Below are 26,063 nucleotides of genomic sequence, written 5' to 3'. Positions count from 1 at the left end.
GCAGTTTGGTACAGGCTCCAAAGGAGGTAAAGGCCTGAGCCATAGCTGGGCCAAGAACTCCTCTAGGAAACCCACAAAGGAGCAGAACGACAGAGTGGAAGTTGTGGGTACAAGGAGTCTTGTGCATACCTCTCCCACTGTATGCTATCTGACTACGAGCCAACCACTTTATCCCACAAATATGACAGCCTAAGTGAGCCTCCTTCGAGCTCTCCCTGCTAGGCAGCGTGGCTGCATGGTAGTGATCTCCAGCAACGAGATCTTTTACCAATGACAGATCATTGGATGAGCCCAATTTGAATTTTCCCTGGACGGCAACTGGACTGCATGCCAGGCAACTCTCCCTTTGAGCAGGGATGCATCTCAGTATTAAGAGATATTAGTTGTTTAGCTTAAATAAGTTTTAAATAGAATGAATCACTTAAGAGTTATAAAGTTGTGTGATTTAGTATGCTGTCTACTTAGCTAGCTTACTTGGTACGAGTAGCTAGATTTGCTGAAGCCTGAGGCCACAAGCTGTAAACTTTCACTTAGATTTACTGAAAGTGTACCTACTTAGTCAAAACAGGGGCCTCCAGAGCCAGCGTAAATCAGGAGATAAGGAGGCTTCAAGGCTACAACCCTCAACAGCCCCTGCAACTCGACGAGATGATAGCCTGTCTGGACACAGTGAAGGAATCCAATAAGGAGTCAGAAGGTGTCAGACCAGAATCACTATTGGACCAAAGGGCGTGTGGAAGATGTGCGAAGAGAGTGTGAAGAGTGTGAGAGGGGTGGGTGAATAGTCTGTAAGGGTGTAATTGCCCAGGGACTTCTTTTTTCTGGTCCTTCCTTCCTCTTCTTCTCCTTCACCCCTTCCGTCAGTACCTCCCTGGAGGCACCCCACTCGAGCTGACCCTGCTGCTGTACCACCCTATTAAATTATTTATTTTTATACGACTCAATGCCTGAGGGTCTGTTTCAGGAAACTGAGGGCTCAAACTTCGGAGCAAACTAAGACCGGACACCTGGACGGATCGGTAAGTGATTAGTAGCATGCTAAACTCTGAAATCCTGAGTGATACAAAGGATTGATTGTGCACATATAATTCCCTTAGCCATAAACCTTTGACCAAGTCTGGGACTAAGACTGGATCCAGCCACACCTAGACTCCTCTCTGAGAAGGAGTTTAGAAAGCAAGGGGATCCATTCTGAACCTCGTGACTCAATGGGATGTTTTCCTTACGCTTTGAATCTCTTTGCCATAAATCGTTGACCAGGTCTGAGACTACGTTTGCATCTAGCTGCACCTAAGCTCCATCAGGAGTTTAGAAAGCAAGGGGGTCCATTCTGAACTTTGTGACTCAACGGGAGGGTCTCTCTTACCTTTCTGCATCTCCAATCTCTGTGCAAATCATCCTAAATCAATTCTAACTCGTTCTTCCTTTGTATGTTTCTCCCATGTAGTAAGTAATAGAGTGAACCTTGCCATTTGAATTCTGTTAAGTCACACTTTTACAGATTCTTTAAGGATCTTAAATCACTCAGCTGTGAAAGATGTGTTTCTGTAATACTTCCACTATCACCCATAATCTGCAGGAGAACATGTTTTCAGTTGTACTTACACTGAAACACTTCTGGCTCAGTACTGCCTTAAAAGTGAAAGACTGAGAAAATGCAAGTGAGAGCAAGAAAGCATGAGCAAGAGCAAGAAAACAGGCAGGCAGGAGTCAGAGACGTGCACATAAACACATTCTTTCACCTGAATAAAACCTATTTACATTGGGCACTGCTGGCAAATTTCTCTTAAGACCAACTGCTGGAAAAAAGAAATACAACCTATAGAAATGCAGCTAAGAAGAATAAAGAACTAAGAAAACCAAACAGAGTTTCTAGTCCTTTTTACTTTAACAACAGAGAAAAAGATTTACAACTACAAAAATAGTTTTAAAAATAGCAAAACATATATTCTGACTCCAAATTTTCACCTTGCTCAAATTTTGATCTGAAATGTAAAGGATTACAATATTAGTATGTAAAGCAGAGCTCGATAATGATTTACGGGAGGCATATAAAGTTAGGAAGTATGCATAATATTCTTCCTGATTAAGAATTGTCATTGAAGCTCTAGTGAGTAGTTACTTGACCGCTAACTTCTGTAAAACTACTAACAGCAGAATCGAGTTGAAGTCAGCAGGTATCTTGAGTGCTGATGGGTATCTGGAATATATCTGCATCTACAGCAACTGTCTGAAGACCGTGAATGCTGCTAATAGTATTGCCCTGATAACTGTCGTGAAATTAGGACATCATGGACTGAAAACTCTTTGGCTGGAATGTGAATATATTAACTCAGAATGGTTATCAAAAGAAAATCGCACATTGAAAAAACATTGATGGGGAAGATGTCAATTCTGTCAAACATGAAATACAGAATACCACACTATAGGCAGGGCAGAGGAGGAGAGGAACACAGGGAACATGAACACAAATTTGGATATATCATTGCTCTGATCACAAATCAGGTTGAGGAGCTTTTCTCTCTACAATACATTTAATGGCATCTCTGTACTGCAGACTACCCCTTGGGATCAAAAGAGAGAACAGCAAATAAGATTTCTTGCTAGTACAGATACAATATTCTTCCCAGCATAGGTGGCATCTTCCATAAGTATTTTGAGGGAGTGTTTTTCCATACACACACTCTTAACTGGCATAAGTGTGCTGGAAAAATCCTCAAAGATAAACTAAGATTTTGTCAATTATGTACTCAAGTTAAACAGAGCTTCCTTAACTCTCCTGCGATGTCTTTCACACACAATAGTATAAAACTAAGCTGTAGTTTGCATTATGGAGGCAATCATCTTCCACAGATAATTCTTTTCCTAGCTCAATTTACAAATTTCAGCATTTATTCAGACCATTCAAAAAGACTAACCACTGGTAATAAAGTAAGAAATACTTCTGCAAACCTCAGGTCTGAACAAAATAGGACGATGCAGGACACCTCTTTACCACATGGAAAGGAGCAGCAGACTCGCAACAAATGCTATCTGACAGACTTAACACACTTTTCCAACGACTATTCAAGTTTTTAGTGTGCTATACTTTAAAGCCAGGATCAAAGTTTTAATTATTTCACAGATAACCTGTCAAATCCCAGATAGATCACTTGTAAAATCAAAAACTGCAGCTGTAACATCATCTTCATTTGTTTAGATAAAACTAGCTTTATAAAGCCAAATGCTTCTAGTAAGCCCCAAGTATCCGTATTTCTCTGCACTTCCTTACTACATTCAACCCATCTTCCTTTTAACATTCAGCACCCTGTGTGTCTCTCTCCCTGCTTATTCTTGCCCTCTTTATCACTGCTTGTACTCCTCCTGATATATTTTTTTCCTTCCTCATTTTCCTCTAACATTCATAAACCCTCTCAACTACTCAGAGCAGGGAAAGGAAAACTTAATACATTTGTAGAATGCCATGTAATACATGTCTTCAATGTTGATATGTGCCAAAACACAAAATAAAAGACAATGTAACATCATAATACAATTCTTGCAGAAGGAAAAGACATGTAAGTATGAATTCTCATATACTTTGACCAAACAATTTTTGCCCTACTTCTTCACATTTCAGTTAGATCAAAACAGGCATGATGCTTTTTTTAAGTCTGATGTCAAGCCTCATAGGTTATGAGAGACTAAAAACAAAACTGTCAGTTACAAAGTGAAGAACACAGTAACCAGGAATAACAGTGAGACAACTACATGTTTGTTAAGAACAATCCACTCCAAATATTTTAATTCTATCATCAGCAAAAATTCCACAGAAGAATAGTACGTTTTTGCAATGGAACTTCCTGCATTATCTGAACATGCTAATCAAATTTTAGATATCTAAGATATTTTTACTTCAACAATCATCAATGCTTGGCAACACAGTTCTATTGAAAGGTAAATATTGTGTAATGTCTCTACATAGTTTTATAAGTAGATCAATCAATTAGCACAGCAATAAATTAGTTTCATTAGCATGTTTCAGGCATTAGGAGGTGCTTTACTAATTAAAAGTCACATATTTAACCAAATGCCATTCCCAGTTTGTTCATGTAAATGATATTCCTCTTTTTCAGAGTGCTTGCTTACTGTTTCAGAACGTAACTGTGATCTGTTAGATACTGAAGTCATTCAGTGCCAAGTTGATAACACAAGCTGCCACTTCAAAGGATGCAATCAGGTAAAAATCTGGCCACTAGCCACAATACTTTAGGATGCATTAGCTGAATACTGTAATTTATTCTAATAGAAGGCACAGATATGTACACTAATAGCTTTAAGAAGTGTCATGCCATCACCAACTCCTTTTTTGAGAAATTAATCTATTGAAAATTGCATTTTAAACTTCCTTACTTCACAATGACATTGTTTTGCAGTATTTCTGGGATTGCTTGTTTGTTTGCTTTTAATCTTATTGTTTATCTGATAATGCACTAACAGCAGCATACTGGCACCACATACACTGCAAACTGCATGGACAGGACAATTTTGCTGTCTCATTTCCAATTGGCCCAAGAACTTCCGCGCTGCAACTGCAGACCCAACGTGTTATAGAATGTGCAAAACAAAAATTCAGTATAAAAATCTTGTTACTAGTGTTTCCCAAAACACATACGTAACTGATGCAATGCCTAACTAAATATATAACCATACCCTAACTACATGGATGTCAAAGGAGTAATCTCAATGACTATTCAGCACTCATGTATAAATAGTTATATCAATACCTGAAAATATTCCAAGCTAACTTCTTCTGCAGAATAAAATTATAAAACAAAAACATTCACTGCTGGGTTGATATAGATATATATATGTATGTGTGTAGGCTTTTGCTTATTTATGTTATATATAGATAGTATGGAATTCAAATAAGAGGAGGAATTCCCAATTCAACGCATAAATTCTGTATCAACTATCATTACTGCTATTTTGTTTATATGCTAGAGAAACATACTTTAGAATTATTTTGCTTTTTCATAGAATCATCTTTTGTAGCTTTTCATCCAGAAAGACTAGTTAAATAATAGCTATACTGCTGCTATACAGTACTATCAGTCCAGCTAAGCAAGTCCTAAAGGGACGAAATGATTAGAATATTTTAGAAAACTCTCTGTACCTATAAAGCAGATTTCTTACAAATCATAAAATGAAGCAGAGAACATTAGAAAAGGACATGAGCAGAATAAGGTTACAAAAACATTTTTCACCTTATTTGAGATTGAGATTTAAAGTCCTGCAAATGCAGAAATTTATAAACCTACAATTCCTTTAGAATTTTGATTAATTCATGAAAACCTCATCTCAATACTCTCACTGGCCAAGAACACTTAGTAAAAGCACTGTTTTAAAATGTTTTTCTCTTCTACCTTTATATGTGAATGTATTAATGGCTATGTATTCAAAGATCTTATTTAAAATAATATTCCACAAATGTTTCTGTGAAAAGGTTTTAGTTCATTCTTTATACTAAAACAGTGCCCATATCTGCTGTATAGTAAACTGTCCCTTGTTGAGAGATGAAGCTATTGAATGAAATACAACTGATAAAGTTAACTGCAAACTAGTCTAAGTCTGAGCAAATGTTTTTATCCCTCTAAAATATTTTGAAAGTAACTTTGAAAGGGTCAATTTTCAATTTCTTTAAAATTAATTCAGAGAGACAACATCCATAGGAACCTCACAGTAATTTTCTTAAAAGATTTATTTCATTTATGCCTGAAAGCAACGTTTTAATACTAGCAATGAAGTTAACATTCTTTTCACCTCTCATACCTTTAATATACACATTTAAATGTTCTCAGTGACACACTGACAATTGCAACTGAAATAGAGGTGAAAAGAAAAACCCCAAAATCCAAACCAAACCAAAATTCTTCAACCCACTAAGAACAAACACCTATTCTTCCCCATTATTTAACTTTGTGGTCTGCAAGACCAAAACCAGATACTTGGCTTTACATACTGTTTAGTGCTAAATAAATCTTAAAGGAATATTTCCAGTGCAACATATTTTTTTTGAGTGGCTGATTGGTTGTTACTGAAATTTGCCTGTCAGTTGGTACCTGTATCTCTCTACCAGGCTTCTTATAACTTTACCTCCCAGGAGGGAGAAAGCATTTACAAAAAGAGAGAGAGAGGTAGAAACTGAATTTTTTACTACAATTTTACTTGGTGACTCAAAGACAACTGACACAAAACACCTGAAAAACACAACTTTTGCTATCAAATACGCTGCCAGTAATGTCATCCAGTGAAATGAAGACAACATATTTTTTGAACATTACAATCCTCTTATCATCATGGAGAACTGATGACTCCTCTGGTGTTCAAACACATCCTGCAGACAACAGTTTCTCAGAATCTGCTCTAGCCTTTTTTCTGATGATTTACTGAGCAGATTCTCTGCTTTCTTTAAAGTGTATGTTTGACAACTACCACAAGAGAACAAATGTCCAGCTCTGCAGCTCAGCAGAACATATAATTAAGTTATCTAGAAACTGTTGTAACATGTAGCTGTGGCCTAGAAAACAAGATTAAAAAAAATACTCAGTGCAGTAATCTGTGAAAACAGTCACAAAGTTCTGTTTATACCATTCTTGCATATATTTTAATCCAAATGTTTGTGTTGCCAAAGCAAAAGAGTCAATAAAGTGGCAGTATTCTTATTTGAATAGCATTGCATAGCTACAAAGCAGAGTACATGTTTTAGTAGTTTCAGACTGTTTAGGATTTTTTTGTTCATATATAACATCTGTTTGACCAGCTGTATATTTAGCTAACACTTCTTTGTGTGGTGTAACTCAAGTTAAAATTGCAGGTTGAGGTTTTGGGGATCGTAGATCTATAGACTATTTGAGATTGGAAGGCACCTCTGGAGATCGCCTAGCCAATCCCCCTGCACAAGGTTGCCCAGGACTGTGTCCTGTCAAGTCTTCAATATCTCCAAGGATGGAATGTCAACAACCTCTGGGCAACCTGTTAGAGTGTTCCATCACCCTTACAGCAAAAAAAGATTTTTCTTATTTTTCTTATATTTCAGTTTGTGCCCATTATGAGGATGATGGGAAGAAAATCTTTATCTTCTAAAAAATGAGGACATTTGATACAGAAACCACAGCGATAGAAAAATGGAACATCACAACATTTTACTGTTTCTTTTCACAACTTTTTACAGTTTTTAGCTTTTTATATACTTGAAATCATATAACCTATTATGATGGTTTATGTTGAAGACTCAATTATATGGTCCAAAGAACTGCAATACTTGTTGCCAAAGATCCCTCCTGTTCTTATATATGTATTTACAAAGAGCTAACGTGTGATATTTTTTGGATAGATTGATAAAAATGTGATTAAAACACAAGTGTACTTGTTATAACAAGTTTTATTTATCTGTAATGTACCAATCATGAGTGCAAATAAATGTTAATTTAAGTATTAACGGACAGGCCTTCACCAGCTAGCAGATGTAGCAATCTAATTCAGCAATGCCAATTCTTGATTTAGGTTTTGCTCTGCACGGACTGGAAAATTTAACTTATGATGTCAATTTTATTATTACAAAGAATTTGTTATTCAGCATGTAACAGACAAATTAGCAGAGTCAGAATCTCTTTTTTACATTAAGACATGAAAGTGGACTATAAGGGAAGCTCTGACCAAACCTGTGACTGAGCTAATACAGCATTAAAATTGAAAAATATACAAACTGAGATTACAAATGATAGAGATTGACAAAAAAAAGAATACATTAATGACAGTTCACAGCATAAGGAATCAAACCAAATTACATTTCCATGATTAACCACTAGCATTTGATACAATAATGAAGAGAAATGCTAGCAAACTGATTCACAATATTTTACTGCAAACTGTTAATTGTATCTGAGTTTAAAAATAAAATTAAATTTCTTTCTTTATAACAGTGGCAGGCTATTTGATACAGATCAATTAAAATGTTTCACCTCATCATATCTGTGCCTGATTGTATGAAATCACTGCACTTGGAAGGGAGAAATCCCCAAAGGAACAACGTCACAACAAAAATTTTAGGCAACATTCCTTCCAGGATTTAATAATTAGTGGATTCAGTCTTAGAGACATTAATCTTATTTTCTATTCACCATAATCATATTCTAGGACCTAAATCAGATCTTAAAAGTGATTAAATAAAACTGACCCTGTAATTTCTATCTACAGGATGCCTAATCAGACATAATCTTTATGGCATTCTCCATTTTCACACTGAAGTATGGTCATTTAATTTTGCAGTGAGAAGAAACTCTTTAAGACCAGATTTTTTTTTTTTTATATTTCGTTGCTTCCTAATAGACAGATCTAATGCCCTAGAGACTTTTTATCCATCTTAAGACTATAATTTTTTCTCCTAGACTGAGGTATCACTACTCTCTATAGCACAGTCCTATGACTAATATCTCAGTGTTTTGTAACTGCTCTTTCATTAATAAAGATGTAATCAGCAACTATACACATATTTGTGCTGTAAAGCACAAATTAAATATATCAGAACTATTATATGGTTTATCCTGTATCAGAACTATTATATGGTTTATATTAAAATATTATTAGACCAAAATATTATTAAACCTAACAGAGTAGAAGAATTGCAGGTACGGTACAAAGGTTACAACTCAATAACATAATAAACATTTCACAGAGTACAGCATGTTCAAGACCTCCTGTTGACGAAGCTCAAAATACATTAAGGAAGGACAATACTGGAGATGTTGGCAATATGAAGTGGAACAGAAATGCATTTTCTTTTAGATGCTTTCTCTTACTTATCAACAGTGCCAGGTCATGACTCTTAGAAAATAAAGGACATTGAGAATTCAAATGATAGCCTAGAATGATGATACTTTCTAAAATGCACTCCTATCATTGTCTGAAAGATCTTTATATTAATCTAGTACTACTGCTCTAGCTGCAGAGGAAGAGTCTGATATCTCAGTAGACAAATGCATTAAAAACCACTTTGTTGTAGATGAGGTATATAGTTATTTTGCTCAACAGCTAAGCTTTTCCAGAATCCCACTAATACTCTCGTGGAGAACTATCTACTCTAGCTAAGAGAGAATGCTGATACATCTATTATTTGAGAAAAAGTTCCAAGGAAATAATTCACAGATACATATACGAACAGAACCTTTTTGCCATAATGTCCAGATATCAAAGAATAATCTTGAATCCGCTATAGTCCATTGCTTCATCTGATGTGTTGAGAATAATGAAATTGCCAAATGCAAAAAAAACCTCTAAAAACAAACATGGTCTTTATGCAACCTATCGCGATACTCAGAAAAGGTTAGCATCAATGCAGTGCATCATATTGGTGTTTACAAATTGTTGACAAATGGTGTTGGCAAATTTCCTTGAGCAAATCTCCTTGAACAAATTTCTTTCCTTAGAGATAACTGCTTCATTTTGGATCACGATGTTTCACATACTAAATTGTACACATATTGAGAAAACAGGTTACTTGAGAAAACATGCTGCCTTCTCAATAAAACTTTGCTCTTTCTGTGAAACTAATTGTATCTATCTCATTCAGCTCATTACATTTATTAAAAGAAATAGGGTTGGGAGTTTCTGTTTGGTTTGGGTTTGTTTCTTTTTTACATCAGCAGAACAGGGAAATGGTGTTTATTCTGATTTGTGCATCATCGGTAGAACCCATTATGTGGGGTTGTGATTTTGAATCTTTTCCTGTGCAGGTCCTCATACCTGGCACTTTTTTTAATAAACAAAAACACGAGATCTAAATTCTATTTACACATTTATAAAAGAGATGAGATTAACTATCAGAAAGCAAGTTAATTGTTTAGGGCTGAGGAATAAGGGGAAATTTGTTTTCCCTTCCTGTTTTTAACATAAGTGGCTAAGAGATTATAAATAAACTATTCCTGAAATGTCATTTCTCAGAGTAGAATAAAAGATACTGTAATAAAATATTTCTGTAACAACAGTGTATTAATATAAAAAAACACCTGAAAAGTAGTATCATTGTATAATCTCATAGTTATAATCTCACGGTATGGTCACTGTTAAATTGTACAATTACTGATAGATTTTTTTAAAAAATATGTGAAATTCTAATAATTGAAATTAAATAAAAAACTAAAACCGAAACAATTTTGGTTAAAGCATGTAAATAATGCATCAGAGTTCAAGTAATGAACTGCTACTAGAATACCTTTTCCATCAATTAAGGCCAAAGCTTCAAATTAATATTTCTAACTGGAATATCCACAATATTTCCTAATCTAATAGCTTCTGGTTGAAACTGTTTTCCACTTTTGTCATATTTTAATATTAGTCATGTTGCTATCTTTATGACCGCTTGCACTGTTGAGGTAATGATAATTACTACAGCAAGTCAATGTACACCTCATATCATAATCATCATTTACTAAAATATCTTATACCCCACAAAGCTTGAAATTTAATTTATTTCATAAGCAAACTGGTTGAGGAAGAAAAACTATCTAGCCTTGACTTACAGATGTCATTCTGCATTACCTGTTGCCTGTGTGGAACTCAGGATAATCAATCATAACAAGCCAATGAAAAGATGGGATCTTAAATAGCACACTGTTCGGAATTTATTTTCCTGCTCTACATTTAAAACAGCAAGTTATGAAATGAAGTTGTCAAGAAATTATCGGTCCACTACTTCACACAGCTATACTTAACCATCTTAAAATAAAACTTATTGGGACAGGAAGAGCAAAAATTATTTGAGTTGAAAATTCAATTGCAAATGTACTTTTTATTTGCCCCTCTCTTCTTTAAAAAAACAAAATTAAGTACAACATGAAGGACAACTACTTTAAAATGACTTAACAAAAAGCCACGTATGGGCCCCTCAACTCAAAGCACTTGAAACCTTTTCAATCTTTACAGCCCTTAGTCAAATTCTACAAAATAGGCTCTTAGGGAGAAAAAGGTACGTCTCTCAAGATGTTTGTCCCTACAAACATCATTTTGCCATTTATAACTTCATCATCAAGATGTCTCATCAAATTGATTTTTGCTTTTTCAAATCCAGGAGAAATTGAAAAAACATGAATGCCACAAAATACACCTTGGCATTCTTCCATTTATCTATTACATTTTCTAATAAATACAGCTTTCTTGAAATAAAGTTTCAACTTGGAAATCTGAAACCCTACAGAAGACCATGCAAATAGTACAGCTAAGTATGCACGCTTCTACTGAAACATATGAATTTTAAACTAGCCTTGATTCTGCAAATTGATCCATCCATGGATTCACAGGCACAGATGCGCAATCCCTGTGCAGAGGCTTGTGGACAGCAAATTTAATATGATGGCTTACTATGAACGTGTGTTCAATCTATACATAATTTGTACAGATGTAGTACTGAAAAAGCATTATACTGAGAAATTATTAGTGAAAGAAATAAGTTAACCGCTTTAAAAAACAAATTTTCATTAATATTATTTCTTAAACAGTTCTAGATATCATTTACAAATACTGTAAAGAACGATGCTTACAGCAAAATGGAAAGATTTTAAGAGATTATATCCCTTGTATGATTGTATATCAAAGGGTTTGTTTTGAGATTCTTAACAGATGACTGTGTTAAACTATTTCTGGACATATTCAACGTTAACATTAATGAGATCAGAACAAGCGTCAGCAGATTGCAAAATGTAGCTAGAAAGAGTTCAACAGCTCGACTTCGTAATTTGGTTACTAAGTACCCTAATAGTGCTCCACCTCCAACCCCCAAAATAAATTTAAAAACAAAAATACAAACCCCACACAAACAAAAGCAAAACAAAACTGAAAAAGGCCAAATTAAAGAAATTGGAAACACCTCATGTTTGAAGAGTACATATGGATGAAGATTTTAAGGTCACTTAGATATTTTTGAAAGCTTTACACAGAGATTTTTGTTCAAACTCACCATTTAAATAAACAGAAATTACTATAAATGTCATATATTCCTTTAAATATAACAAAAGCACTTATAATTTGAACATGAACCTTCTATTTTAAAAAAAACACTGTTTCAAAGATTTTGGAGATGCTGGCATTATATTTTAAATTAAATTGTGATAAAGAAACTTAATATTTTCTTGACTATTTGACAGATACTTACACAAAAAAGGGCATCAGCTGAATAAGAGTCTCTTTTTTGGGATTGGCTATGAATTCTGGCACAGTTTGAATAATTTTGTTCATTACGTTTCTTAGGTAGTTTTGTAGCTGCTTGCGTCGCTCTTCTACAAACTTTGCATCCTAAAAATAGAAAGGAAAAAATATAAATGGCACAAAGAATATGTTTTTCAATTCTATAATGTAACTAAACAGTCCTAACAAGCATAAAATTTGGTCTTTTGATGATCTATGTTTATTATGTCTATAGAAATGTGTTAGCAATATGTAAAAAACCCATGACTCTGGCCACCTTAGAGAGAAGGAAAATCATGCAACCTAATAAAAACCTGTTTCACAAAAAAACATCCACTGACAGGATGCTGAATTCTCTCCTTGGCAGAATGTCTCTTCTGTGGACCAGAATTCTTTTCCTAATAGCATATCTCCATAAATATACTACAATCTTAGAAAGGCAGTGCATAACAGTGGCATAGAGGCAGTGGCATAACAATTTATGCAATTCTTTTTGAGATCCAGAATTACCAGTCTTCGCAGAAGGAAATACTGACTTATTCCCACAATTTCTTCACAATTCATACTTTTCAGATGTTGGGTACACAAACTCCAGAATGGATTAACATTTCTCCAGCTTTTTTGTTATTATGTTAATAAATTACTATTTTATGATGCAGTTTTCATGTAGTAGACTGCTTTTTGAAAGATTATATCACAACTCTCGTAAAAATGTTTTACTGAAGTTCCTATTGTATTTTAGAACTCAGGATTTTATACTATATTGGCCCCAATAAATAAAATAATTCTATAAAGTCCACATTCTGCTCAGGGACTTACAAATTAAAAGTCTAACAACAAGCACAAGGCCATGCATCCTGTAATTACATCTAGCTTCAACTTTTTCCTGTGAGGGATCACAATTACAGTGAACTATAACATAAAGTCTACACATTTCACACTAACATAAGACTATAATAGGTTTACAATGAAATCGGGTGCTGGCTGGTTTGAACTACAGCCAGTATGCTGTATCTCAGGAATGCAGGCATTCTGATCACCTGGTTTAAGTGTCAGAGTATGTTCTTTAGGCATTAAGCCAAAACTATTATTAGACAATTACAGCTCTCAGAGGAAGACTATTATCTATAAGATGTGTTTATCCAACTTGTATTATTTATCCATGTAAGAAAAGCCATTGAAACAAATTCTTGTTTCTTGCAAAAAAAATTACAACCCACCAACAAAACACCATAAATACATTTGACAACACTGAATAAATTCACTGTATTAAAAAGGTTCAAGCCATGCTGCCATGCATGGGATGCAAATCGGAAGATTATTCCTTCCTTAGGTAAACCAGACTAACTCATCGTCAAAGCAGGGATGCTTCCTCAAATTCAGGACTGCTTCCTCAAATTCAGGACTGCTGTAGAGTTCCTAGAACCTTTATTGACATTTTGTTCTGTTCTTATCTCTCATTAGGAAAAGATACCAGGAACAGCAATATTTTTAGGAGACATAAGAAAATGATAAAAGATTCTGAATGATGTTTCTCAAAATAGTAATTTAAATTCATAGAATAAAAAAAAAAAAAAAAACCAAATGTTAAGTAAGGAACATTTGCAAATATTGGCAAATAATCCTGTATACTAAAAATAGCCTCATTTTTTATAATTTAAGGAAGTCTTTTATGCTCTTGTCTTTTATTTGCATGGGACTACTTAATAACATGTAATTGTAATTACCGTAACAATGATAATTGCTGAAGACATTCATACTTACAGGCTTCAAAAACTTGGGCAGTGCTTGTGTTGTTTAATTAAGTTCACAAAATTCCGAAATATATACAGATGCATTTTTTTTGTTTTCTAGGTATGAACTTACACCAATGTCCAGCCCTGCTTCACATTCCAGTTTTATATTAATACATGTAATAATCAAGATCAGTGTGAAAATAAAAAAACCCTATGTATTATATGGTTTTCCATTTCTTTATCAGTCACATTGTTTTTTAGCAACATACACACACTACACACACAAACTGTATAGCAAGTGATTCTAGTGTTAATTGATTTACTGAAAAACGAAGAAATGAAGTCTGAAAACTCTTGGAAACTGATACTTTATTAAAGAACAAAGTTGCATTGTTGACACTTCATGCAATCCACTCTGCAGAGTCACTCACCCAGTACTCCACAACTGAGTACAGTTACTACTCAAACAGAACAGAGCAACAGCTTGCTCCGTGCCCCGCTGCACTGACGAAGTCTGGACAAATGTGTGGAACAGAAGTCTATACAAGCTGTTGGGAAATGTTAAAGCAAAAATTTTAATACATGGTGACACATAATATTAGAATAAAATGGAATGCTAATAATAAATAATAGTGTAGTGCAATACGAATTAACTAATTGACTAACATAAATTTTATTATTTTCCCTCTTTTCACTAAGACTTTTATTCCTACTGGATTCTTTGACTAGCTCAAGGAACAGCCTTGTCTTCCCATCTTTTCACTCAAAGGATTTAAAGTATCACATCATCCCATTGGCAGGGATGCTAATTTGCTACCACCAGCTGTGTGAGGCAGAAGACAAGAAAGTGTGGCACATAGATCTCAGAGAAGAAGAAAAAGGTTGTGGAACAGCTTTGGTTCTGAAAGCTTCAACCACATGAGTAGTGGTGATGTTTGGCATGTGAGACCATTTCAGTTATGGAGTAATCCTCTCCCCCTGTCTTACTTGACTGCGTATAACGGAGGAAGGAGCATTGCTTTGGTCTACAAGCCTGCTCCCAGCACAGACACAGCCTCAGCTTAGAGCCATTCCAAAGAACTGGCCTCACCCCCACTACACTTCCTTGATTCTACTTTCATCACTTCTATTAGTTATGTTTTCAAGCCCCTAAGAAAATCTCCATTTTTCAAGTACCACATTCATTAGCACTTTTTCAGTTCTTAACTTTTTTTTGGTCACAAATCCTTAACAACAGTACGCTCAGTGAAATAATTTCAATTATGTTAAAATTTTCTCTTAAGCAGAAGCTGCATTCTTTTAGTATGACTTCTGTACTGCACATGAATTTAAATAAATACATCTTCTTTTGCAGGCAGGACCACTTTGTTATAAACGCAGGAGCAAAATGCTGAATGTAGGTACTTTCTATCCCTTATGTTATTGTAAAGAATCTCATTAACTACACACAATAATGACACAAAGGAGTTTTCTAATTAAGACTGCCAGAACATGCTTAGGGAATGCATTTTTGCCGTTTACAGCTGATCAAATTAGTGCTTATAATATAGCTATTTTTCTGCCATTTATTCAAGTGATATACATAACATCTCAGAAATTAAACTCAACCTGAAAACACTTAAAATGCTCTTTTAGCCTGATATAAATTTGATCTCTAAAACAAACACTGAGCACAACCATGAAATTCTGTACCATGTACTAAGGACCATTGTCCTTACCAGAAGTAATGTAAACCAAGGTCAAAATGATTCAGCTGTAGATCTATATCATTAAATGTGCATTTTGCAACAGCAGGTCAGCTACTCAGAGAAATTATTTTACCACATAGTTGTTACTGCCAAGTTGTTGCAGTAAAAAAGAGTTTTTGTCACAAAACAGTAAATAGAATAATTGGCAGTGGAAAACCACAATTGGTTCAAAGCCTGGCCAATTTTTTCAGTCTCAAAATCTAAAAAGGTAACTGTTACCCTCCTTTCATTGGACCCAATTATCTACAACTGAAATCTAGTTAGTATTTTATATTCTAACTCCTAAACGGTATTTTTATTTAAAAGCAAAAAGTAAAGGGAAAGGTTTTGATTTGGATTTGTATCAGTGAAAAAACCCCATACTTTGAGTACATGTTTTTGGTGACTGTATGACACTGTATCTGTCAATACAAATCTACACTTGCATATCTATTCACACAGGAAACAGATTTATGTATGCTTGATATGAATGTACTCTGGGGACAAAGTAATTTTGTTAAAATTACAACTACATACACTTTTGCAAAAACCCCTTACATTTTCACAGTATTAAAGGTTATATAGTTTCATTTTTAGGAAAATAAATGTATATATGGGAAGATAAAGTAACAGTACTAAATAAATGCACACTTTGAAGATCTCATTGAAGAGAGATCCTGCTAACATGGTTGAAAAAGGAGACCTGCTCTCAAAAATATGGATAGGTGTTATTACAAAGATCAAAGGTATTTTCTGAAATTCATGTAAGAAAAATGTATAGAAGAAATGGAATGGGTAAGACAAATAAATAGCAGGTCTTGTCTCTAACAAGAAAAAAGAACTTGCATCTTTAATCATCAAGGCAGTCATTTGACCAGTTGGGATCCAAATGACAAGGAAGATCTTTTCTTTGCCTCATAAATGTCTCTTTTTATTTACAGGAATGCTTTATTAATTTTACCTGCCTTTATTACATATGTTGCTTTTTTTAAAAAAAACAGCACTAGCAGGAGCTCTGGACAAAAAACAGTAAGTTCTTTCAAATCTGGCTGTAAAAATAAATTTTGAATAATTGTGGCACTGACTTTTTTTCCAGAAGCACATACCAAAAATGGCACTAAAACCAGCATTATATGTATTTGGTTCCTATACTTTCAAGAGCTGTTACTGTTTATAGGACACAAATTATATATAATTTGAAATTATTATAGAAAAAACAGACTGTTCTATATTAAGTTTTTCTCCATTTTTATACAGAACATACTAGATTCTTCCATAACCAATTTGGGAGCACATGTTTTTAAGCATTTTCCTGAGTCAGGCCCTACATGCCATTTCTGCAAATCTTTCCATGAAGGTATTTGAACAATTGGCTACAATCTTACTAACTTTAAAACCAAAAGGCAAGGCTAGCTGGCCCTTTCAGTTCTTCTAACTGGGTCCAGTGGTAGACTGAGTGATCACACCAAACTTGAAAAATTTAACTCTTAACTATTACTTGTAATAAAACATCTCCTACTGTATTCATGATAAACCTAATCCCTGATCCCATAGCACTACAGGGGGCAAAAGAGTATTCAAAGGCAGGAGCTCTGCTTTCAAGATTTGAGATTTCAATTCAACAGATAAACTCTTTGGAGACATATATTCTTAGTGTGAGGGATTATTTATGGACAGCTACTACCACTCTTTGTAATGATGCTGAAATTACCTTATTGTACTTGAAAAGCAGCTCCAATCTGACCAGACAGAAAGCCTCGCATATTCAGTACCACCTGATTAACAATCCATAAAAGCATTCTGCACATAGGAAAGGAACTAGTACGTGCAGGGATACATTGCCTATAACCATAATCCATTGCCCTTCATAATTGATTAAGAATCTCTCTTTCCCTGTTAAAAAAAGGGTACTATATAGAAAGGGACTCAGTTACATAAAAAATAGGGACTCTGATATACATAAGGGCATCTTGGCCATATTAGCACCAATTTATGCAGAGTAAATTTATATTGTGCACAAATTGTTAATTGAGACTTAACATACCAGCATTCACCTTCAATTTGTAGGCATATTTTCTGAAAAATAAAGCTACTACTGTTTCTGCACAAACTACTGTCAAAGTTATTTCCTAGCCTACAGTTCAAGAGAATATACTTTTGATTAAGAGTCCACAAAATTTCAATTAACAAGCAAAACTACTTCAGACTGCAGAAGCATCAAAACACATCTGGGAAAATATTTTTAATCTGAAATTAATGTCTCCCAAAATATTTTATGAAATTCTTTTTGACTGAGAATTTGCCAAGTTTCTGTCCACAGCAAAATGCTAGTATCAAATTACAAATCTCTAAAAATGAGAATACATAATGGAAATCTTATAGACTCTCAACAGATATTAGAAGATGATGTTAAGCTCTAAAACTAAAAAGCAGAGTCTAATGTACCATATCTTATGTTACGCTGCTTTGCAGTTTTTCATTACAAGCCAAGTTCATTCCAACTTGCAGTTTAATTTGTTTCACACAACTGCTGGTCTTTCATATACGCTGTTAGTATGTAACAGATGGCAAAACATTGATATTCTTCATTATTAATGGGACAGCTCACTTAAGATGTTTCAAGTATTTTCCATGAGCTGTTGGAAATGGTATGATTGCCATGGTTACCTACCACGATTTAGGGACAGATAAAACACTTCTATATTCTGGGTTTGGTGCTGTTGCGATCAACATAAAATGCACTGCTTCTGATGTTCTAACTATTATTTAGTTAGATATCATTTAACTAACCTCCTGTTGTTAGCACGGGGGGGGAGGGGGGGGGGCGGCGACATGACACAACACAACAAAACCAAACAACAAAACAGCTCAGGGCTCAATCCAACTCAAAATAAAAGGAAATATGGCTTTAGGACTTCAATGAGAGCTTATCAGCCTCTGATACCACACAACGCATCCCATCCTAAATAAAGCTGACAATAGTGCTATTCAAAAATGAACCTGCAAATGCAGAAATAAACTCAGGTTATTCTAGGGTAGCCTAATATTTTTTACCATCTTGGTCAACCAGTCTTAGCAAAACAATCGTATCAGGTTTTGCCTATTTACAAGACACCAAATCATTAACCTGAAAATGAAGCTGGAAATCAGAAGCTGAAATGGGAGCTAATTAAACATTCAACTGCTCAGTCATTCTCATTGTTTTGTGATTACAAAACAGTTAGATAGCAAGTATTAATTTTTACAGGCTAATTGACACTTTTGCAAAGGTCACAATAAAACATGACTTGAATACACCCGTCCTTCAGTAACTACTGTATCATGAAACAGTTTTATGGATGTACAGTTTCCAATACTAAATATACCAAATGCTACCATATTAAACAAAAATATTCTCAAAATTATTGAAACTACATCAGCTTAAAATTTCCATCCTCCTTGTATTGCCAGTTTCTGTATGGCAGAATCAGGCTAGCTTTATACAACAAAACAAGGGTATACAATACATGAAATTGCCATTTTTCCCATCCCACTGTGAGATTATTTGTACACTTACTGTTCAGTGGAACAAACAGGAATTTAAGAGGATGAGATACAAAGAAGAAATCAAGGAACTGTCAGTTTTGAAAAGAAATCTTTCTTTAAACAGAGATTTACTATGTAATTGTAATTATTATTCTGTATTTCTCTACTAAAATAGTTGATGCATTTCCGTTTCCAACTATGGGTTCATTTCAATGATACCACAAAGTACGTAATGCTTTTAGATAAAGTCATTTGAAAGAGGCATTGCTGCAAACCCATCCAGCAGCAGACATGTTAAGGGTGAGCTACAGTCCTTTCAATGACCTCAGCCTAGCACAAATTTACGTGGACAATTGCAACATTTTCATTAGCATTTCTAATTTTTTGAGACGTGAGGCATCTCCTGCAGTACTACGCAATGCTGCTCAGCACAGCCTACCTGTTCAGTAAGGAAATGGCTGCTCGACAGCTGTGCCAGCCTTCTCAGGTCACCAGAAGAGCTGCAAGCCCAGTCTATGCCTCGCAAATACGGTTTTTATTCAAATGTTAATTTTTGAAAAAATTCTTACCTTTTATTTTAAGAGAGTAGTTCATATATCACAGCATTATAGCTACTAAGGTTTGTAGTCATACTAAGGTTTTGTCTGTGCCTTCTTGGAATATAATGTTGCTGTATAGCATCCTCTAAGCAAGTCCAGAGCACAAGCATGTTAACAGACACATGCAAGTGTGCAGTGCACAGGCCCTATCAAAACAACAGACAATTCCATTTTGATGAATTCTTCCCCCATGTAATAAATCTCGGTCAAACTATGTCTTGTACCTTTCTAAATTGGCTCAGGCATTTACAGAATCCCGGAACCAAGTATGTTTCTTAAGATACCTGGCATTTTCAAGCTAGCAATATCATCCATCCAAAAGGTTAAACTTTCTCAAAACCCTCTTTGAGAAAAAGTGTTAAAAATGAATAAATATATCAACAGAAAAAAAAGAGAGCTTGAGGATAAGACTAAAACTGATCTCTTTTTAGTGTTGTGTTTAATGCCACTGTTAGAAAAAGAACTCAATTGGTAAAGTTATGCTAACAAAATCCAGTGTAATCTAAATACTTTGTTATTTAAAGACATAAATGCCAACCATGTGTCAATTCGTCAACTGGTCAGGAATCAACTGGTCATTAAAAAGCATCAGTAGAAAACTGCAGCCTAGAGCAAGACCCCTAGGGCTTATCATTCGCTCAACTACTGAACAGGGAAATTCTGTTTTCTTCTCAGACCAACTATTACCAGCTCTCTATTTCTATGCAGGAGATTCTGGAAACTGCGGCAACAGTTCATGAAATTGAGATCCATTTTTTCACTAGCCTATATTACAGTAATAACTATCAACAGTATTAGTTAAAATGTGTCTCAGTTCAGTGCTTTCCCCCAACACTGCAGTTCTCTTTCTTAATTTCTTTCTTTTATCAGGTTTGAAAATGCCCTGAAGACCAATAAAGACAGACTCTAAATTTAAAACAACAACAAAACAACCCCAAAACCCTTTAGAAACATGGTACACAACAGTGCTTACAGTGTACAAGCTTATACATACAAGCTTGCAGTGATGACTTCCCTTAAAAATAAAATAATAAATTAATTAAAAAGAAAACAAAAACAAAAACAAAAGTGAAGAGCAAAACCGACGAACAGGTTAACAAAAAACTAAAATTTCTCTTCTACCCTCTCAGCAAGTGAAAGAAATTGCTTTCAAAATTCCCCACAAAGTTCTGTAACAATTGTTTCTCTACCACATTTCAGTAAATATTTTCCCTTCCCACTAAAAACCTTCTAACAGAACTTAGGCCACTTCCCTCTTGTTGAATAGTTCCAGCAAGTCACGAGGGGGGGATACTAAGAGAATATGGATGGCTGCAGACTGCCACAGAACTGCTGAAAAAGGATGGTTACAGGGAGCCACAAAACAGCCCAGATACCACTCTCTTGGCTAACCTGTCCCCTGACAGATCTAGCTAAGATTACAGCAGTCTTGCTTAGTCTGCTGATAACCAGCAACATCTAAGACATCTAAAGCAGATCTGCAAGAAGGCTGCTAGCTTCTGGCTACTCTGTCTACACCTGTGGACTACCAGTATCCAAATACGTTTATTTGAAATGTTTCAACTCTAGCAAGCAAAAGTATGATTAAAAAAACAAAACAAAACAAAAAACCAACCAACCAACCAAAAAACCCCAGAAAAAATCATTAATACAGCAGTTTACCACCCCAACTGCCAAATAATAGTGGGATAAAAGATGGTCTTTGAACTTTACTCCCACTCAAAAGACTAGATGCTCCTTTAATAGAATTTTTTGTTCATATACACTCAGATAGGATGATTCTGATTTCTAAAACAAAAATTGACTGAATGAAGAATACTGGTATCAAGTGCCTGTTATTTATAGTGCCTTCATGTAAAGGTATTTTACATGGTACAATGAGGAAAAGCTGGTTTTTCATGCAGAAAGCATCTCCATCATTCCACATGATCTGAAGTATTCAATATTTAGTTTTCTCCGCTTTCAAAAAAATTATCACTGAATATGTTTACTACTAGCAATCGCCCCAAAAGCTGCAGAGCAAGTAAGATTAGAATTTGCTGATATTTATAAAGCAATACATTGGCGGGGGGAGAGGGGGAAATAATATCAAGCCTATTGACAGGTACAGAAAGACAGAAAAATGTGGGTAAAATTTCGAATTCACAGAGAAAATAGGTTTTAGTTTTATTTCTGTAATCAGGTGTCCCTGCTAAGGTGTCTCTGAAAGGCAATTTATTAATCCAAATTACTTTGTAACTTAGCATCACCATCACAATAAGAAATAAATTTAGAAAATTATTTTTATATTTTCGTTTTATACCAGGAGGCTACTAGAATACCTAAATGACATGAGTTGTTATAAAACTGCAATTTTTCTAGCAGTTGTCTAAGCAGCATGTAAATTACATTACGTTCTCCCCCCCCCCATAACGTCATGATGTAAAGCAAGACCATCTCAACTGTTTCTATGGGCTCTATCTTTAATAATTTGTTAGGACAAATTGCTTCTCTTAACTAGAGGATTACAAGACAGCAAAAATAAAAACACTTCTTGACAGGCAAAATTTTGTTTTGTAGACCCTAAGTAGTCTGTGTTCCTTCTTCCTAAACTTCAACAGCAATTAACAGCAAATATTTGTAACTTGAAAAGAAAAAGAGTCAATTCACTATTTTCATGAAATGTTATACTTGAGCACTAAATGAACACATTAATTCAGTGAGACATTCTTAAAGAGATGGGTAACTACAGGTTGGCAAACTGTTTATCTTTTAAATTAAACCACCGAAAATGAAATACACTACTCTGCACTGTGCTAGCTTTAACCTTCATGCTGAGTTTCAGGTAACCCAGACATTTCATACCACAGAACCTGAAGATGAAGTGTTTGCTATAAAGTATTTGTCATATAAAAGCCAACCATTTCCTACTGACATTTCTCTTCTCTTAGATAGTGATATGACAAAAAAATGGAAATGAAGAAGAACTGAATGCTCTTTTCTAAGTGCTGTATACATAAAACATCAACTGCAGTCTTTTCCAGTAGAAAACCCAGAGGATCTGGATTCAAAATCTGAAATACTCTGTAGTCCCCCTTAGTGTGCAGGTGACAGTGTCAGCAAAGAGGTGTGCTGTGACTAGAAATCTTAATAATTATGCCAAGTGTGAAATTGTTTTTATTTCTATCTGTATGGTACTTCAATTAAGTTACCTATTTGAAAACTAGATTGTATTAATTTAATCTCAATGGCTATTTAAAGCTCATACTTCTTTGAGAATTGAACTTTCCAGTTATGAAGTAACATGGTGAACTTAGAGGACAAAGTTTCTTTTATGGCTTTAGAATGCCATAAAAAACAGTGTTATAGAATTAATGCATATGGCTGTAAGATAATTTTGAGTTCCTTTCCTGATCTGAACATAACACAAAAGGATCCCTTTCTTTTCAACCATATGACAGCACAAGCATGTCTGTCAAATTTATATTAGGTACAGTTTTTCCTAAAACCCACAAGGCAAAATACTATATGAAAATAACTCAATATACTAGTTAAGTCCACTAAGAGGGTTGAAAATTAAAATCTACTCACTTTGAAAATCAAGAATAATATAGAATTTAAGCATCTATATTACATCATCCAAAAATCAAATAAAGTAAGCATTAATGAAAGCAATCCTTAACTTCAAATTTTTAATATACAACTTAAGGATTTATATTTCCAAAGCTTTTCTCCTTTAATAAATATATTCCAATTCTGAAACATCAGAGTCATAATATTCTACTAATTCTACTTGAAGACATCAGATATCAAAGCACAGTGCTAAAAAAAATTATTTAGCCAACTGCCCCAAAGGCATTAGCTAGTTTTGCTTTCTTCTCTTGCTTTCTAAGTCACAGCTCCTTATGACAGTATGACTTTGAAAAACTAATCTGATGAAGTACAGTTTCTATGACCTACGCAACCACCTAAAGTACAAAAGCACATATATCTGTACTTCTGATTTCAATGCAAGTCAAACACATACTTAAATTTTAGGATGGTCTGAAGTGCTTTGCTGAATCAAGACAGAAAAACATGCAAGCCTAAAATGAAATTACTTCCTTCCCTAAGATTCTTTCTGAATCATCCTCTTTTAAGCATTCCATATTTCTCCTGCTACTGTCTATGTACTAGTTAAACAGGAATTGTTACACTTCCTATTTTAAAACATGTATTTCAAACACTGCCAGTACATTGACTATTACAATCACATTTGCTATCACGGCAACAAAATTTACATTGGGACGTATGCATGGAACTTGTGAATTAATTCCTTTAAACCACGAACATGATTTTCCATGTCAGTCTACAATTACTGGTAGTGTTTTTATTAATGTGATGGTCTAGGATATTTATTGGAATGGTAGTGAAGTTGGAAAAAGTATGAACACAGGCCCTTCTCCAGATCTGAAAGATGCAGGAAGTTTCATTCCGTGTTTCTGTCAGTCCTGAATGCTCATCTGTGAGTCAACAGTATCTCACAGTTACACTGCATCACAATAGCAAAATACATACCGTGTTAACGTGTGTATACAACTATGTAATGTACTGTGTAATGTAGTGAGCATCAGACAATAAAAACTGAATTTTGAACTCATATTGTGTGTTGTAAATGTGACTGATTATTGCAAACACACAGGTCAGGTCTTGAGGAGGCAGAAATACCTCTATTGAATATGTCAATACCCTTTAAAAGAAAATTATGTAGCATCATGCTCTCTGAAAAATACTAGCAAAGCAAGTGGGTTTTTTTCCCAGCTATCTCATCAAATCATTCATCTCTGTCCTCAGCCCAACCCAGTAGCAGCTACCCCACTCCTTCCTACAGAAAAATACTTGCACAAAAGTTAACAAGAAATTTAAACACCAGAACTGTATCTTAGATACTTGCAAATATAAAAGCACTTCATGCCACAGAGACAGTAAAAACAAGTTAACAAGAGGAAGGAGAGGATCCAGTACTGGAATCTTCATGGAAATGCTTTGGTCTGGCGACCTCTGTCACTAACCCAGAAAGGTTCCCCTCAGGGGAACCTCAAGGCCAGCTTACCACTCAACCACAAACTCTGAAACATAATAGAGAACAGCAGTGCCTCCTTGACCTATGCATGATGAAAAGCCTTGCAGCCTTTTCCCTTGCTTCTTTCTGCCAAACTTGGGGGGGCTTCCTTAAAAAACCTTAATTCCTCTCATGCTCCTCCTCCTCTTATCCCTTTCCAAGGGGTTTAGTACCTCCACCATCTGGTCTAAAAAGCAGCTTTAAAAGGGTAGTTGTCTCTGAATAGACAGGTCCTGCTGGCCCAAAATGGCAGATCAACTTTCTACAGTAAGGAAACACATAACACGGGTTACACATCAATGGCATAATGTGAAACCCTTAAGAGCAAAAATATTAAAATTCAAACTCTAATTTGAATGGCTTCAAATTACTTCACATATATACATATACACACACACGCACAGAGCCAGACAACTCTTTACCTGATAAACTTTTAAAAAACAATAAACATTATAAGCATAAGACACAAGCTATATTCTGTTTTCTTTTATTTGCAGTAAAATCTTTACCTTCTATACCTTTTGATCCTAAAACAGTTATCCTCCAGACTGCCTTAAACTCTTCTCTGTCTTCAGCAACAGGCAAACAGACCAGACACTGATAAAAAAGCAGCTATGCTGGCAGAAAAAAGTCCCTGGTGAATAGAACTTGCAGAATTACAAGACACATTACAGAAGCCAACTTCATATATATCCTAAATGCTGTCTTTGATGTCATATGCCTGCACATGTGTGGATATATATATGTACAAATAGATCTTTTAAGATACATACATATAATATTTACGAGCTTTTAAAGTAATTACATACACAAAATAATCTACAATTTAGCTTCGTCACCGATAGGCAAGAGGGACACATTTACTTTATTGAACTAACATTTGGGCATGAAACAAGCTATGGCTAGAGAAACAGCTCACAGACGGCAGTTGCATGGGCTAAAAATGATGATGCTGCCCTCAACATTTTCTCCTAGACAGAAAACTTACTTTAGATTTCTGTATTGTTCCTCCTATGCAGTTGAGGAGTCATGGCAAAGTCACTCTCTTCTAATCTCAGAAAAGTGCTGTGTATTCTTTCCATATGGGGTATCCAATGGTTTAAAGGGAAGCAAAGGATATCAAGCAGTCAAGTCAGCACTCAGTGGAAACCTACCTTATTCAATTTCTACACACTTA

At 34.9% G+C, this 26,063-nt stretch overlaps 1 protein-coding gene across 2 annotated transcripts in view; it reads right to left on the bottom strand.

Moving 5' to 3' along the window:
- Window positions 1-5,801: 5,801 nt before the first annotated feature.
- Window positions 5,802-26,063, bottom strand: part of SNX29 (sorting nexin 29) — a 114,347-nt gene continuing 94,085 nt past the window's right edge. The window contains exons 20-21 of one of the 2 annotated variants that reach the window (XM_052773439.1): window positions 12,188-12,327; window positions 5,802-6,559 (exon numbers count right to left, since the gene is read on the bottom strand). In XM_052773439.1, coding sequence (XP_052629399.1) covers window positions 6,526-6,559; window positions 12,188-12,327 — 174 coding nt within the window. In that variant the 3' untranslated portion in view covers window positions 5,802-6,525. Of the gene's footprint in view, window positions 6,560-12,187; window positions 12,328-14,386; window positions 14,504-26,063 lie in introns of those variants that run through there. The other variant, XR_008232894.1, reaches the window with a different exon arrangement.

Source organism: Harpia harpyja, chromosome 21 (assembly GCF_026419915.1).
Source record: "Harpia harpyja isolate bHarHar1 chromosome 21, bHarHar1 primary haplotype, whole genome shotgun sequence".
Lineage (NCBI taxonomy): Eukaryota > Metazoa > Chordata > Aves > Accipitriformes > Accipitridae > Harpia > Harpia harpyja.
This window is presented reverse-complemented; position numbering and strand designations above follow the sequence as displayed.